The sequence below is a fragment of the Engraulis encrasicolus genome, chromosome 9 (assembly GCF_034702125.1).
Source record: "Engraulis encrasicolus isolate BLACKSEA-1 chromosome 9, IST_EnEncr_1.0, whole genome shotgun sequence".
Lineage (NCBI taxonomy): Eukaryota > Metazoa > Chordata > Actinopteri > Clupeiformes > Engraulidae > Engraulis > Engraulis encrasicolus.
In genome coordinates, this window is record NC_085865.1 from 4,275,712 (window position 1) to 4,292,067 (window position 16,356).

The following is a 16,356-nucleotide window of genomic DNA, read 5'->3' on the forward strand; positions in this document are numbered from 1 at the left end:
CTGTAGAAGCTCAGAGTTCCTGCCCTGTGATCCACATACACTCCTATTTTAGAGGAGATCTGAGCATGAGGGAGATTTGTAGCTTTATTATTATGGAAGAAGCGAAACACAGATGAATGGCAGAGCAGTGCCCAGGAGTTTGGATTGCAGCCAAGTCTTACATCATTATCATGTCCTTTCCTCTTCAGCCCCTTGTATGAAACAGCTATAAACACGTCTCCAGACCACTCCACCTCCCAGTAGCACCTGGTAGACGTAGCCTCTGAACACATCACCTGTGCAAAAATATTAAATCTGTCTGGATGGTCAGGATAAGAGTGCCACTTATTAACCAATTCTACAACCCTGTTTCCCTCAGACAGTATCAGCTGATTATAAGCCGTGTTGGGGTCCAAAGTCAGCTGACAGGAATCTGTAGTGGGGGTTTAAGAATCATTATTATTCATTGTGATCATGTTTAACATACAGCAGAATACTACTAGTCCTGTAAAACAAACAAACTTAATAACATTTTAGGAATGGAACTGTTGACATCTCTCTCTCTCTCTCTCTCTCTCTCTCTCTCTCTCTCTCCCTCCCTCCCTGTGTGTGTGTGTGTGTGTGTGTGTGTGTGTGTGTGTGTGTGTGTGTGTGTGTGTGTGTGTGTGTGTGTGTGTGTGTGTGTGTGTGTGTGTGTGTGTGTGTGTGTGTGTGTGTGTGTGTGTGTGTTATACTGTATCTAGCCATGCTTGTGGTCTAAGTCTTAATATCCTGCAATATGCCCACTCGCACACACTCTCTTCAACACAAATAGCCACCATAAGCCACCACAGCCAATGTTTATTTAGAGAAATGCACGATACAGTAGGTAGGCAGACCAGCTACATGTCACACTTTTCATGTATCTGAACTGTATCGTATGAATAATCTAGCAAAATTGTGTGCCTGCTTTACTTACATTTGAGGAAATCATCTCTGGTCACAGGCTCTGAAGGTCTGAAAATGCTGATTTGTTCACCTGTTGAAAGACAATATACCAGTCAGGGCCGCTGACAGCTTTTGCTGGGCCCAGGACAAAGTCATCTGAAAGGGCCCCCCATCCAATACATGCAATGTAATGAAAACTAAATTTTGGACCACCTGTTTCCCTGGGCCCGGGACAACTGACCCCTTTGTCCCCCCCTGTCGACTTCCCTGATACCAGTGGTGAACATTTGCTTTGACCCCCCCCATTTGCTTTGCCAATGATGTTAAGTGATAAAGTATTTCCACGACTACGAGATGTACCAGTTTTCACAATGTCCTGTAGTTCTGAAAGGGCCCCCCATCCAATACTACATTGGACCACCTGTCGTCGTGCCCCCCCCCACCCCCCACGCCCCAAGCACCGGTTTGCCAATGATGTTAAGTGATAAATTATGTCCACGACTGTGAGACATACCAGTTTTCACAATGTCCTGTAGTCCCTGGTGGAGCACATCCTGCAGTTTGTCTTGGAGCAGAGTGAGGCCGTCACTCACTCTCTCAAAAAGCACATCTGTATGCACTGAGCACGTAGATGACTTGTCAGATGTAGTGGAGGCACACAGAGACTGGAAACTCTATGAGATGCAAAAGATACATAATCAATGAGTAGAGTGTTCAGAAATAGGCCTACATCTAGACCTAGCGAGGTGATCAACTTGATAGACTGAGCTGCCAGATAAAGCACACAGCTTTGCTTGACTCTATGCAATCGAATTAATGCTCAATTAGCAAGATCACACCCATCCATACAGTAAGTCACTTACAAACAGGTAAAGGCCTACTGCTGTTTTTACCAGAATAGATATCTAGATATATGCAACAGTGCAAACTTAGTGTAGGCAACTTCAGATCCACACTATTCTTTCAAATGAATCTGAGATGCAAAAACGATAGAAGTTTAATACACAACTACTTAAGATTACTACAATAGGCCTATATTACTTTACAGTATCCACAGGTACATCCACTGAGATCCCAGAAAACAAACAAACAAACAAAAAAACATGTCAGCTTAGCTTGACTGTGTGGCCTGCGAGAATATGCTCGATTGAAAGATAGCAGCCTGTATATGATCCATGATGATCCAAAAGCTCTTTATTTCGGCTACATACTAACGATCTACTAAGTAATTGAGGTGAAAATATATCCTCTCAAATGCATATGGTTACCTTGTCAGCTATTTTTTCAATAGTTGCTCATGGATATTTTGTCATTGTGGTCTTTGGAAAACTGGTTAAGCCATATTAAACTCAATCAGTTTGAAATGTTTTTGAAAAAGGTCTAGTTTTAAACTGCTGTATTTCCACACGTAGCAGCATGAAGTAGAGAGCCCATTCACAAAACTACTCTTTTTCACAAATATTTATAACACCATAATGCTTACATGGTCCTTCCCATGTAAACCCAATATCCTTGGCTGCAAACATAACCTGTAATTTCAAATTAGCCACTAAAATGAAACCGTGTAGGCCTACATTTAAATAGTGTTTATTCAGATAAATATATAGTGCCATAGTACCTTGAGAAACTGGATGTTATTTTCTCTTTGTGAGAACTGCTCCAGCTCAGCAACTCTGCTCTTCAGCTCAGCGATCTCCTGCTCCAGTGTCTCCATGAGTTCCTCAGCTCGACTCACATCCGCCCTCTCCTGATCTCGGATCAGCTTCGTTGCCTCAGACCGTCTTTTCTCAATGGAGCGGATCATCTCAGTGAAGACCCTCTCACTGTTCTCCACAGCTGCATCAGCAGAACACTGTTGGAACACAAGACAACACCGCACCTTAAGACATTTCTGTTCTCCATGATGTTTCCTGGTGGGTGTTGTTGCGAGATATATTTTAATACGGTAGGCAGAGCAATAACAAGAGAGAGCAGTCTGGTATATCACATTAAGGGTCCTTACCTGAAGAGTTTTCACAGCCTGTCTGAGGTCTTGGAATTGCTTTTCTTTTTCCTTGATGATCTCATGAGATTTCCTCTGTGTCTCTCCCAGCTCTCTCTGACAACATTAGTCCAAATATTGTATATCCAAATTAATAACATACATTCAATGTTTTGTAAGCAATAGTTTTGTTTGGATACTGCTTCCTTATAAAACTGTGAATGGTCTATCTATCACAGGGCCATACTGCTAACCAGCAGGCGCTCAATGTCTTTGGTCCCCATCATCTCTACAAACCCCAACTCCGATGAAGTTGGGACGTTTGGTAAACCGTGAATAAAATCAAAATGCTATCATTTTCAAAACATTCAATCTATTCATTAGATGGAGAATAGTGAAAAGACAACATATTAAGTGTTAAAACCGAGAAAAAATATTGTTTTGGGGGACATATGTACTCATTTCTAATTTGATAAATCCAACACGTCTCAAAAGAGTTGGGACGGGGACAATAAATGGCAGCAAATGTCGAGGAAGACTAAAAACAAAACAAAAGACAACACTTAATAGTTAAATACATTAACCGATGAGATGATTTTATATAAAAAAAACAGTGTTAATTCCTATCTTGGACATGATTTCACCAGCTTAAATGGTGGGTGTATTCCTTGTCATGTTCTGCAGTGTCTTCCTTTCTGTAATGCTTACAGTATGACAGGTCTTGACCAAAAACCCACCATTTTACCACCTGCTGGTCCTTATGATGGCCTTGGAGTAAAAGTCTGTCTGCACTGTGGGCAGCTGTAGACTCCCTTTGGATCCTCTTGATCCCAGCAGTCTGTGATACAATCCATACAGAAACTGTGTCCACAGGGAATAGTAACTGGATCTTTAAAGAGATCCAAACAGATTGGACAGCTGAACTCATCTTGCGCTAATAACACACTGGCCTTTGCCATTTTATGTCACTGTAAGTCGTTTTCACACCAGCTTGTGATCTCTCCCACACAGAACAGCAAAGCAGGAAGAGGAGCTGAGTATCATTTCTGTGTAAAAGGGCCGTGCCCTAAGCAGGGGAGTGGCCTCTGGAGGCAGTCACATGAATGTACAGGGATGACAGAACCTTTGGACTGTTGTAATCTGTCCCTGCTCATGTCAATTTACAGCATTGTTTGCAATTTTAGTAACTTCAGGTTGGCAAGTTGCCCTACGCATGTAGTGTAGTTTTGTAACTTTATTGTTGGAACTGTATTTTATCCTTTAGTAGAGCAAACATGTTGCCTTGGTACAAATGTGACTTTTCGCATTCAAGAATTGCTGTTCAAGGCTAAGCGGAAGATTACTGGACTGGGCGAAGACTTTATCTGTACCAGAACGATGGAATGCCTAAACACAACAAAGTTACATCTACACATAGCAGGCCAAGGCCTGTGTGTTTGTGTGTGTGTGTGTGTGTGTGTGTATGAACAAATCTCTATCCGGGTGATTGCCCCCCCTCCGTAGCGGGTAGAGATTAAATGTAATCAGGGACAATCCTTCAATAAAAATGGCTTGGAGCTGTTAGAGCGGTTAGAACGACTGGGGAAAATTGTAGCTGACGGTTCTCCCTACTCGCTCTCCAAGCTGGCTTGAAACATAATTAACGATTCTCTGTTGTCTATTCATTTCAGGTGTTTCATATTACAAATGTTAAGGGTTTGAACCTAACATTTATGCTTTCTATCTTTTGACAGGCATAAACGTGTGTGTGTGTGTGTGTGTGTGTGTGTGTGTGTGTGTGTGTGTGTGTGTGTGTGTGTGAGAGAGAGAGAGAGTGTGTGTGTGTGTTTGTGTGTGTGTGTGTGTGTGTGTGTGTGTGTGTGTGTGTGTGTGTGTGTGTGTGTGTGTGTGTGTGTGTGTGTGTGTGTGTGTGTGTGTGTGTGTTGGCCTAGGCCAGGGGTCAGGAACCTTTTTGGTGGAGAGAGCCATAAAAGCCAAATTTTTAAAAAGACATATTTGTGAGAGCCATACCATTTCAACACTGAATACAATTAAGTGAAAGTGAAAAAAGCGTGAAAGTTAAGAGCATGTATTTCAATTATGCCCAACAATTGTAGAGCGTACTGTCAAGTTAAGTTGTATTGATAACAGGTAGGGTTGACAACTGTCAACTTCATTATAAAAGGGGGTGTGGGGGTCCTCCCCCCCCGTATAAATTGTATTTCTTAGATGTAATTTCCAACATTTTAATGCATTTTAACGTCCCGTGTCCAGTTTCTGCTCAATAAGGAACACATTATTTTATTTATAAATACGGGATGATTCTGTATTTCAAGGGACTGTTGGCAAGCCTAGGTAAGTACTGTAAGAGCCAGATGCAGTTCCCAAAAGAGCACAATATGGCTCCCGAGCCATAGGTTCCTGACCCCTGTGTTACACAGATAATGAAAATAATGTGTTAATTTCAGATAAATTCAATTTTCAATTCAATTATTTTATTAAGGGATAGCCCCTTGAGATGTAATAATTATAGAAATAATTGTAAAAATGTCCGAAAAATCTACAATATGTCCAAAATGTTTCAATGTCATTATGGAGAGGATACAAAAACATTTTGGACAATTCCATGTTTCCAGCGTTGTGGGAACAGTTTGGAACACGCTCCTTTCTCTTCCAAGTTGACTATGCACCAGTCCACAAAGCAAGGTCCATATGGACATGGATGACAGAGTATGGTATGGATCTTAACCTGAACCCAAAAGAACACATTTGGGATAAATTACAGTGGAGACTTCTCAACAAACATCCTCAGTGACCTCACCAATGTGCGTTTGAAAGATTGTTTTTTGCTTGCTAAAGCTTTACTTGATTTGCAAGCTTTCGGTCCTTAGACCTTCATCTGATGAAGGTCTAAGGATCGAAAACTTGCAAGTCAAGTAAAGTTTCTTTGTACAAAAATAGACCTGAAGTGTGCGGATTGTCTTCTTTTTATACAGAGTTTTTTTTACTGAATCCTGCACCTTCTAAACAGATGAGCAGTGGTCTATCACAACTTAAGAAAGATAAAACATTTTTTTTAAAACTCCTATTAACACACTCCTCACCCTTGTGGACAACCTTCCCAGATGAGTTGAAGCTGCAATAGCTGCAAGAGGTGAACTGATGTCATATTGACCCCTATGGGTTAGGAATGGGGTGGCAGTTAAGTTCACATGTGAGTCAAGTCAAGTCAAGTCAAGTCAAGTCAGCTTTTATTGTCACTTTCATCATATGCACAAGACATACAAGGAAAAATGAAATTACGTTTTCTCTCTATACCATGCCAGGACAAGACATATACAAACTGACATAAAGTGCAGACAGGACAGATAACAGTGAGGGCAGTCAAGGCAGGTTAGCGAATACTTTTGGTAATATAGTGCACTTGGACTTGACTCAACCTGACCTATTTTGTCTGACTTCGGACTAGACCGGGACTTGAATACTTACAACTGCTCACAACTTACAATTTGGTCCAAGTGACTTCTCCTCTGCCAACAGTTATATTTCAGTTGAACAGCAGAGGGCAGGAGAGAGCCTGAAACAAAGCTATCAACCATAGATGTACAGTAGAGAACACCAGAGGTGTCACGCCCCGAACTGTCACAGCAGTCCCAGCAGCTGTGAGTGCAAGGTGGATCTGTCTGTGCACTATAAATGAATGGAGAAGGGGCTCACCTCTGCCAAGAAAAATGGCTGAATAAAGTGAACATTTCCATTGACACACTGAGTCGTATCCCTACTTACCCTCCATTCGATAATGTCTGCTATTTCATTTTACTATCTGCCAACTCCTGCTTTTAAATGTATGCTGTACAAATATAATTATTTGACATTACAGTTTGGCTACAATTTATTTCACTTTCCAATCTTCTCTTTTTTCAATGAATAATGAAAGTGACACAACTTTAAAAGTAGCCTAAACATATCCTTTATTGCCACACACATAGAATAGTTAGTCATCATGACAACTGCTAATAGCCCATCTTTTTTTCAACCTACAAGTACAAATAGAAGAAAAATAATTCATTTTAAGAATAACATCAATAACCATAGGCCTATGTGTTATTACACTAACAGCCAGGATGATCTGAACATGAACAGAGATGTATGACTTACTGTACGTATCACTGACAGCAACTCATTCTAGTGCAGGGAACATGCACTGTAGTTGCACTGGTTAACAACCTTGCTTAATGACACTGGAGGGCCTCAGCAAGAGATGGAATATCACAATTCAATATATCATAGATGCAGTAGGCCTATATACAGCAAAATGATTAACACATATAGTACATTCACACTTTTACTTTAGTCATTGCAGGTTCTATATTAACAGAGTTCATGGGATTGTGCTTCATACATCTTGAAGTTATTAAGCACTTCTAGAGACAAAAAATACATTTCAAAATGGCAACGTCATTAGTTTTGTTAATTGTTCAACAACACATAACACATTTGCATAGGTCTATCCAAAAAAAATCACTAAAGCGCACACTGGCATGTTATGATATGTACATGTGGTGTTCTGTTGGCCTGTTGTCACTAACAGAATTTGATTTTACTGACATCATCAAGGAGCCAAAAGGCAGGATACAGCGGCTCAGTGAATGTGGTCTCTACTTTGTGCAGCAGAGTCACTGTGTCAGCATTGACACTGTAGAAGCTCAGAGTTCCTGCCCTGTGATCCACATACACTCCTATTCTAGAGGAGATCTGAGCATGAGGGAGATATGTAATTTTATTATTATGGTAGAAGCGGAACACAGATGAATGGCAGAACAGTGCCCAGGAGTTTGGATTGCCGCCAAGCTTAACATCATTACCGGTTCCTTTCCTCTTCAGCCCCTTGTATGAAACAGCTACAAACACATCTCCAGACCACTCCACCTCCCAGTAGCACCTGGTAGACGTAGCCTCTGAACACATCACCTGTGCAAAAATATTAAATCTGTCTGGATGGTCAGGATAAGAGTGCCACTTATTAACCAATTCTACAACCCTGTTTCCCTCAGACAGTATCAGCTGATTATGAGCCGTGTTGGGGTCCAAAGTCAGCTGACAGGAATCTGTAGTGGGGGTTTAAGAATCATAATTATTCATTGTGATCATGTTTAACATACAGCAGATTATTACTAGTCCTGTAAAACAAACAAACTTAATAACATTTTAGGAATGGAACTGTTGACATCTCTCTCTCTCTCTCTCTCTCTCTCTCTCTCTCTCTCTCTCTCTCTCTCTCTCTCTCTCTCTCTCTCTCTCTCTCTCTCTCTCTCTCTCCCTCCCTCCCTGTGTGTGTGTGTGTGTGTGTGTGTGTGTGTGTGTGTGTGTGTGTGTGTGTGTGTGTGTGTGTGTGTGTGTGTGTGTGTGTGTTATACTGTATCTAGCCATGCTTGTGGTCTAAGTCTTAATATCCTGCAATATGCCCACTCGCACACACTCTCTTCAACACAAATAGCCACCATAAGCCACCACAGCCAATGTTTATTTAGAGAAATGCACAATACAGTAGGTAGGCAGACCAGCTACATGTTACACTTTTCATGTATCTGAACTGTATCGTATGAATAATCTAGCAAAATTGTGTGCCTGCTTTACTTACATTTGAGGAAATCATCTCTGGTCACAGGCTCTGAAGGTCTGAAAATGCTGATTTGTTCACCTGTTGAAAGACAATATACCAGTCAGGGCCGCTGACAGCTTTTGCTGGGCCCAGGACAAAGTCATCTGAAAGGGCCCCCCATCCAATACATGCAATGTAATGAAAACTACATTTTGGACCACCTGTTTCCCTGGGCCCGGGACAACTAACCCCTTTGTCCCCCCCTGTCAGCTTCCCTTATACCAGTGGTGAACATTTTTGCTTTGCCAATGATGTTAAGTGATAAATTATTTCCACGACTATGAGACGTACCAGTTCGCACAATGTCCTGTAGTTCTGAAAGGGCCCCCCATCCAATACTACATTGGACCACCTGTCGTCGTTCCCCCCCCCACCCCCCACGCCCCAAGCACCGGTTTGCCAATGATGTGAAGTGATAAATTATTTCCACGACTATGAGACGTACCAGTTTTCACAATGTCCTGTAGTCCCTGGTGGAGCACATCCTGCAGTTTGTCTTGGAGCAGAGTGAGGCCGTCACTCACTCTCTCAAAAAGCACATCTGTATGCACTGAGCACGTAGATGACTTGTCAGATGTAGTGGAGGCACACAGAGACTGGAAACTCTATGAGATGCAAAAGATACATAATCAATGAGTAGAGTGTTCAGAAATAGGCCTACATCTAGACCTAGCGAGGTGATCAACTTGATAGACTGAGCTGCCAGATAAAGCACACAGCTTTGCTTGACTCTATGCAATCGAATTAATGCTCAATTAGCAAGATCACACCCATCCATACAGTAAGTCACTTACAAACAGGTAAAGGCCTACTGCTGTTTTTACCAGAATAGATATCTAGATATATGCAACAGTGCAAACTTAGTGTAGGCAACTTCAGATCCACACTATTCTTTCAAATGAATCTGAGATGCAAAAACGATAGAAGTTTAATACACAACTACTTAAGATTACTACAATAGGCCTATATTACTTTACAGTATCCACAGGTACATCCACTGAGATCCCAGAAAAAAAAAAAAACATGACAGCGTTGCTTGACTGTGTGGCCTGCCAGAACATGCTCGATTGAAAGACAACAGCCTGTATGTATATGATCCAAAAGCTCTGTTTTATTTACACACTAATGATTTACAACGTTATTTAGGTGAAAATATATCCTCTCAAATGCACATGGTTACCTTGTCAGATATACTTTGTATTTTTTAATAGTTGCACATGGATATTTTGTCATTGGGGTCTTTGGAAAACTGGTTTCAAATGTTTTTGAAAAAGGTCTAGTTTTAAACTGCTGTATTTCCAGACGTAGCAGCATGAAGTAGAGAGCCCATTCACAAAACTACTCTTTTTCACAAATATGTATAACACCATAATGCTTACATGGTCCTTCCCATGTAAACCCAATATCCTTGGCTGCAAACATAACCTGTAATTTCAAATTAGCTACTAAAATGAAACCGTGTAGGCCTGCATTTAAATAGTGTTTATTCAGATAGTAAATATATAGTGCCATAGTACCTTGAGAAACTGGATGTTATTTTCACTTAGTGAGAACTGCTCCAGCTCAGCAACTCTGCTCTTCAGCTCAGCGATCTCCTGCTCCAGTGTCTCCATGAGTTCCTCAGCTCGACTCACATCCGCCCTCTCCTGATCTCTGATCAGCTTCGTTGCCTCGGAGCGTCTTTTCTCAATGGAGCGGATCATCTCAGTGAAGACCCTCTCACTGTTCTCCACAGCTGCATCAGCAGAACACTGTTGGAACACAAGACAACACCGCACCTTAAGACATTTCTGTTCTCCATGATGTTTCCTGGTGGGTGTTGTTGCGAGATATACTTTAATACGGTAGGCAGAGCAATAACAAGAGAGAGCAGTCTGGTATATCACATGAAGGGTCCTTACCTGAAGAGTTTTCACAGCCTGTCTGAGGTCTTGGAATTGCTTTTCTTTTTCTTTGATGATCTCTTGAGATTTCCTCTGTTTCTCTCCCAGCTCTCTCTGACAATATAATTCCAAATATTGAAATATCCACATTAATAACATACATTTAAAAATATTATGCAATAGTTTTGTTTGGATACTGCTTCCTTATAAAACTGTGAATGGTCTATCTATCACAGGGCCATACTGCTAACCAGCAGGCGCTCAATGTCTTTGGTCCCCATCATCTCTACAAACCCCAACTCCGATGAAGTTGGGACGTTTGGTAAACCGTGAATAAAATCAAAATGCTATCATTTTCAAAACATTCAATCTATTCATTAGATGGAGAATAGTGAAAAGACAACATATTAAGTGTTAAAACCGAGAAAAAATATTGTTTTGGGGGACATATGTACTCATTTCTAATTTGATAAATCCAACACGTCTCAAAAGAGTTGGGACGGGGACAATAAATGGCAGCAAATGTCGAGGAAGACTAAAAACAAAACAAAAGACAACACTTAATAGTTAAATACATTAACCGATGAGATGATTTTATATAAAAAAAACAGTGTTAATTCCTATCTTGGACATGATTTCACCAGCTTAAATGGTGGGTGTATTCCTTGTCATGTTCTGCAGTGTCTTCCTTTCTGTAATGCTTACAGTATGACAGGTCTTGACCAAAAACCCACCATTTTATCACCTGCTGGTCCTTATGATGGACCCAAACTGTTAAAACATAGTAGAGAATGCAATTTGACCTTACTATGTGGCAGTAATCGAAGATCTCCCTTCAAAATATAATGCATGAGTGGCTTTTCATGCTGTTTAAAACCCATTTATACCATTCAGCACTGTATTTAACTCTACAGATGAGTGAGAATATCTTAACCAATGCACTACTGCACCCGCATGCCATCATGGAAGCTGACTTTTGAAGCTAGCACTAACACAAGTTGGATGGTCCATTTTTACTGTAGCACAGGATGTGCAATGCTCTATTATTGTCAAAAAGAATGGACTTCTACAACTTCTGCTGACTTCTGTAAGCAAAGGACAGTTTCCCATGTCTTCTGGGTTTATTTCAAGTGAGCTCAGGTGCTTAGCACTAGAACTACCACGGAGGGGTCAATTGACCTTTTTACCTAAAAGCCCCACAAGAGGGTCATTTGACCCTTTGGACCCCCTGCGGACACTCCTTTTGTTGTGGAAATGTGGCTGTTAGCAGCTCACAGCTGTCACTTGAGACACAGAGTGTGTGTGTGTGTAGATCATTTCCAATGCCTGTTGAGTGCTGTATCTCTGCATCTTCGTTCCTTGGAGAGGAGCTTCTTTCACCACAAAATTCTTGAGGGAAATGAAGCATTAGTCCACATGCACTGGTATTTATCCATCTAACAATTGCCAGGTTGTATTCACATGAGTCGTTATGGTCACATGGCATGGGAGATTCACACGTTACAGTTTTTCTCGATTGGTTTGGCTAATTTTTCGAAACTGAGATGACATTCTCAAAACAACACGGACAAATCCCCAAACCAACTTGCAATTTCCCAAAACAGAATGGCATTTTTCATTGCTTTCATCAGATATCAAATGCTTTGTACATGTCTCAAATGTTTAGTACATCTCTGCAGATGGATATGTACAAATACCCTTCAGTTGACACATTCAGCATACATTCAGCACATTTTCCAAATAAATTGACCTTGCTTATCTAAACAAATTAGACAATTCTCAGTCTAATGGTTGCCCTCTCCAAAACACGTCAGCATTATTTCATTGTGTAAGTCATCATATGCAAAGTTGTCTATGCAATTCCAAAACAGTCAAGGACATCATATTTTAAGAATTTCATTACATAGTAAATTCATGACAGTGTTCAACAGGTCAGATGGTATTGTAACTTTACTAGTTAGTAGAAAATCATTTTACAACCGTGTATACTACAGTTTCCTCTGTTATTTGGCTAATTTCATGACATTTTTTCAAACGACATTCTGTTTTGAACAATTGCTAGTTGCTTTGGCATTTGTCCATGTTATTTTGAGAATGTTATCTCTGTTTTGAGAAATGAGCCAAACCCATGAGAAACCTGTGATATATGGACATTACTTTCTGTATATGAATTTACAGTAAAGAAAGTTACTGATAAATGTCCTTGGTAAATTGTCTGTGTTGTCAAACTTCAATGGTTTCACTCACTTTTTCATTTTTATACATAGTCAAAATCTGTTAGCTGAACGTAGATAAAACACCTAACCATTTAGACTGACAGTCCTTACACAATGGCAAAGGGACAATGTATTTTGGGGGTACTGATGATATATGTGGGGAAGAAATTTAGTTTTGACACATGGGTAAACTGTTTTTGGGGTGATATGAGCGAGTGATGAGGATCCATTTAGTTATGCTGAACCATCCAGTTTATTTTGACAGAAGGACTAAATGAATGCAAATGAGCCAAAGCAATTGAGAAGGATCTATGCCATTTTGATGGTACTCACTATTTATATGTGAGACGGTTTAGTGCTGATGCAAGAATGAAAGAAAAGTGAAAGTGAAAGCCCATTGGGAAACTCCAACTCCCATTGTCATTGTGACGCAGCACTCCACAGCACACAATTGAACACTGCACACAACGAAATTGCATTTATGCCTCACCCGTGCAAGGGGGCAGCCCTCAGTGGCGCCCCATGGGGAGCAGTGCGGTGGGACGGTACCATGCTCAGGGTACCTCAGTTTTGGAGGAGGATGGGGGAGAGCACTGGTTTATTACTCCCCCCACCAACCTGGTGGGTCGGGAGTCGAACCGGCAACTTCTGGGATGCAAGTCTGTCGCCCTAACCGCTCACCCATGACTGCCCTCGCTCACCCATTGTTTTGGGAGGTATATGACATTTTGCTAGTTATCTGAACTGTTGTGCAGAAGTGTAAGAATGTTTGGCCAAATGACCCAATGGTTATAGGAATGTCATCTCAGTTTCAAGAAATGAGCCAAACCATTCGAGAAAAACTGTAATTCAACCATTATCTGGTTGCAGTCATATGATTCGCCATGATCACATGGGACATTCACACGTTCATTGATGACTTATATGAAGAAATAAGCTGACATGTTTTCAGGACAACCATTACACTGAGAATCAACCAATTGGGATAGATCAGCAAGGTACATTCATTTGAAAAGTCTACTAAATGTAAGCTGATTGTGTTAACTGTAGGATACTTGTTCATAGCCATTTGCAAGGATGTACTAAATGATTGAGACATGTACAAAAGCATTTGAAATTTGATGAAAGCAATGATAAATGCCATTCTGTTGTGAGGAACTGCAAATTAGTTTTGGGATTTGTCCATGTTTTGAGAATGACATCTCAGTTTCAAGAAATGAGCCAAACCAATGGAGAAAAACTGTAACACACTGTCCGCCAAACTGTGCTATCTGTCTTTATTGCTGATATCTTCATGCAAGTTGCTATTTACCTGTGGTGATTTTGGAGGCTGACAGCCCTTGGGAAGAAGCTGTCTGTCCCTGTTTGTCTTGGCTGCTAGCACTGTAAGGTGTGACCCCCTCACCCCTCACCCCACACATGGCCCCTAACAGCCTCATTACCATAACAAAATGAGTGATTATTGTATTAGGTAAAAGCTGCCGGGTCAAATGACCCCTCTCTGGTACTTCTAGGTAGGCAGAAAAATCCTGGTAGTTCTAGCGTTAGGAGAATGTTACACCCCTGTATCATTTGGACGCATTAAGCATTCTTAATATGGTCAATTTTCAATGGCTCTAGCACTCCAGGAATTAGAGTGAGACTACAGCCAATATATATTTCATGATGTCATGAACAATGATTTTAGTAAAGAAAATATGTCTTATATACACTCAATCGTGGTAAATCAAAGGGAATTCAAAATTGTATGTAATAACTATGGTAATTATTCCCTTTGCATCTTTAATTCTGAGTGACTCAGCCTCTCTGTGATGATCTTATACCTGGACACCTATATTGTCCGTCAGTACAATTCATTTTGAAATGTTCTTCTTTGTTGTTTTATCTTATTTGGATGTTTACTAACTTTCACTGATCCCCGTCCCAACTCTTTTGAGACGTGTTGGATTTATCAAATTAGAAATGAGTACATATGTCCCCCAAAACAATATTTTTTCTCGGTTTTAACACTTAATATGTTGTCTTTTCACTATTCTCCATCTAATGAATAGATTGAATGTTTTGAAAATGATAGCATTTTGATTTTATTCACTGTTTACCAAACGTCCCAACTTCATCGGAGTTGGGGTTTGTACATTTCTCATGCACCTATAGCTACCCAGGGCTCTTACTGATTGCAGGTCATAAACTTAAAGTGATACTGTCCCATTTTTGGAAATAAGCTTATTTTTACACCTCCCCTTGAGTTAAATAATAGGGTTTTACCATTCTCCTATACTTTCAACCGTTCTCTGGTTATGGCAGTGCAAATTTTACCTCCAAGCTAGCAGTTTACATTGAGTCCTATGAGACCAGTTAGCCGCCAGCTGGTCTCATAGGACTCAAGATTAACTGCTAGCATGTAGGTAAAATTTGCACTGCCGCTCAGAGATCGGTTGAAAGTACAGGAGAAAGGTGAAAACCCATTCATTTAACTCAAGGAGAGGTAGGCTATAAAATGAGCTTATCACTTTAGTATCACTTTAAAGCCGTTTTATTGAGTTGTAAATCAAATGGCAACAATGCATATATTTACCATATGTTTGAGTGCCAAACAGCAACTTAATGGAGCACGTCTCACCTGTTTCTCTGTCCTCTCTGTTGCGACTGAAACAGTTTTATGTCCACTGTGCTCATCCATGACACACAGCATGCATATGCACGTCTGATCAGTGCGACAGAAGACCTCCAGCAGTTTATCATGCCGAGAGCAGATCAGATCCTCCAGTTTACCAGCAGCGTCAATCACTTTGTGTTTCTTGCCTGGGTTTAAATCGTTGTGAGCTCTGAAGTGAGTTTCACAGTAAGAGGACAGACACACCAGACAGGACTTGACAGCCTTTCGCTTTCTCCCAGAGCAGACGTCACACTCCACATCTCCAGGTCCAGCATAGCAGTGGGCAGCAGGAGCAGACTGGAGTCCCAGAAGCTTCAGCTTCTCCACCACTTCAGCCAGCATCGTGTTTCTGGCCAGAACTGGCCTTGGAGTAAAAGTCTGTCTGCACTGTGGACAGCTGTAGACTCCCTTTGGATCCTCTTGATCCCAGCAGCCTGAGATACAATCCATACAGAAACTGTGTCCACAGGGAATGCCTACAGGATTCTTCAAGAGATCCAAACAGATTGGACAGCTGAACTCATCTTGAGCTAATAACACACTGGCCTTTGCCATTTTATGTCACTGTAAATCGTTTTCACACCAGCTTGTGATCTCTCCCTCACAGAACAGCAAAGCAGGAAGAGGAAGAGCTGAGTATCGTTTCTGTGTAAAAGGGCCGTGCCCTAAGCAGACAGAACCTTTGGACTGTTGTAATCTGTCCCTGCCACCTCCACGTGTCACTTTACAGCATTGTTTGCCATTTTAGTAACTTCAGGTGGGCAGTACCCTACGCATGTAGTGTAGTTTTGTAACTTTATGCTTTCTATCTTTTGACAGGCATAAACGTGTCACGTGCGTGCGTGCGTGCGCGTTGGCCTAGGCCTACATTATATTATCAAAAGTATTTGCTAACCTGCCTTGACTACCATATGAATTGCCATCGCATTACTAATGTAACCGGAGGCGAGTTTGCGAAACATAGGACGATATTGCGCCCAACTGCGTTTGGCGTCTCCGATTGGCTACAACGGCTCCCTTGTTCCTCCCCTCTGATTGCTTTCATTTGACAGCAAGAATTTCAACTCTCGCTC

The 16,356-nt window shown here is 41.1% G+C and overlaps 1 protein-coding gene across 1 annotated transcript; it reads right to left on the reverse strand.

The window, feature by feature from the left end:
- Positions 1 to 7,344: 7,344 nt before the first annotated feature.
- Positions 7,345 to 15,922, reverse strand: LOC134455376 (tripartite motif-containing protein 16-like). Its single transcript, XM_063206399.1, has 6 exons — positions 15,248 to 15,922; positions 10,430 to 10,525; positions 10,046 to 10,279; positions 8,974 to 9,133; positions 8,508 to 8,567; positions 7,345 to 7,974 (listed from the first exon to the last, which is right to left on the reverse strand). Exons 1-6 carry the CDS (start codon positions 15,836 to 15,838, stop codon positions 7,451 to 7,453), a joined length of 1,665 nt encoding a protein of 554 aa, XP_063062469.1. The 5' UTR covers positions 15,839 to 15,922; the 3' UTR covers positions 7,345 to 7,450.
- Positions 15,923 to 16,356: the final 434 nt, after the last annotated feature.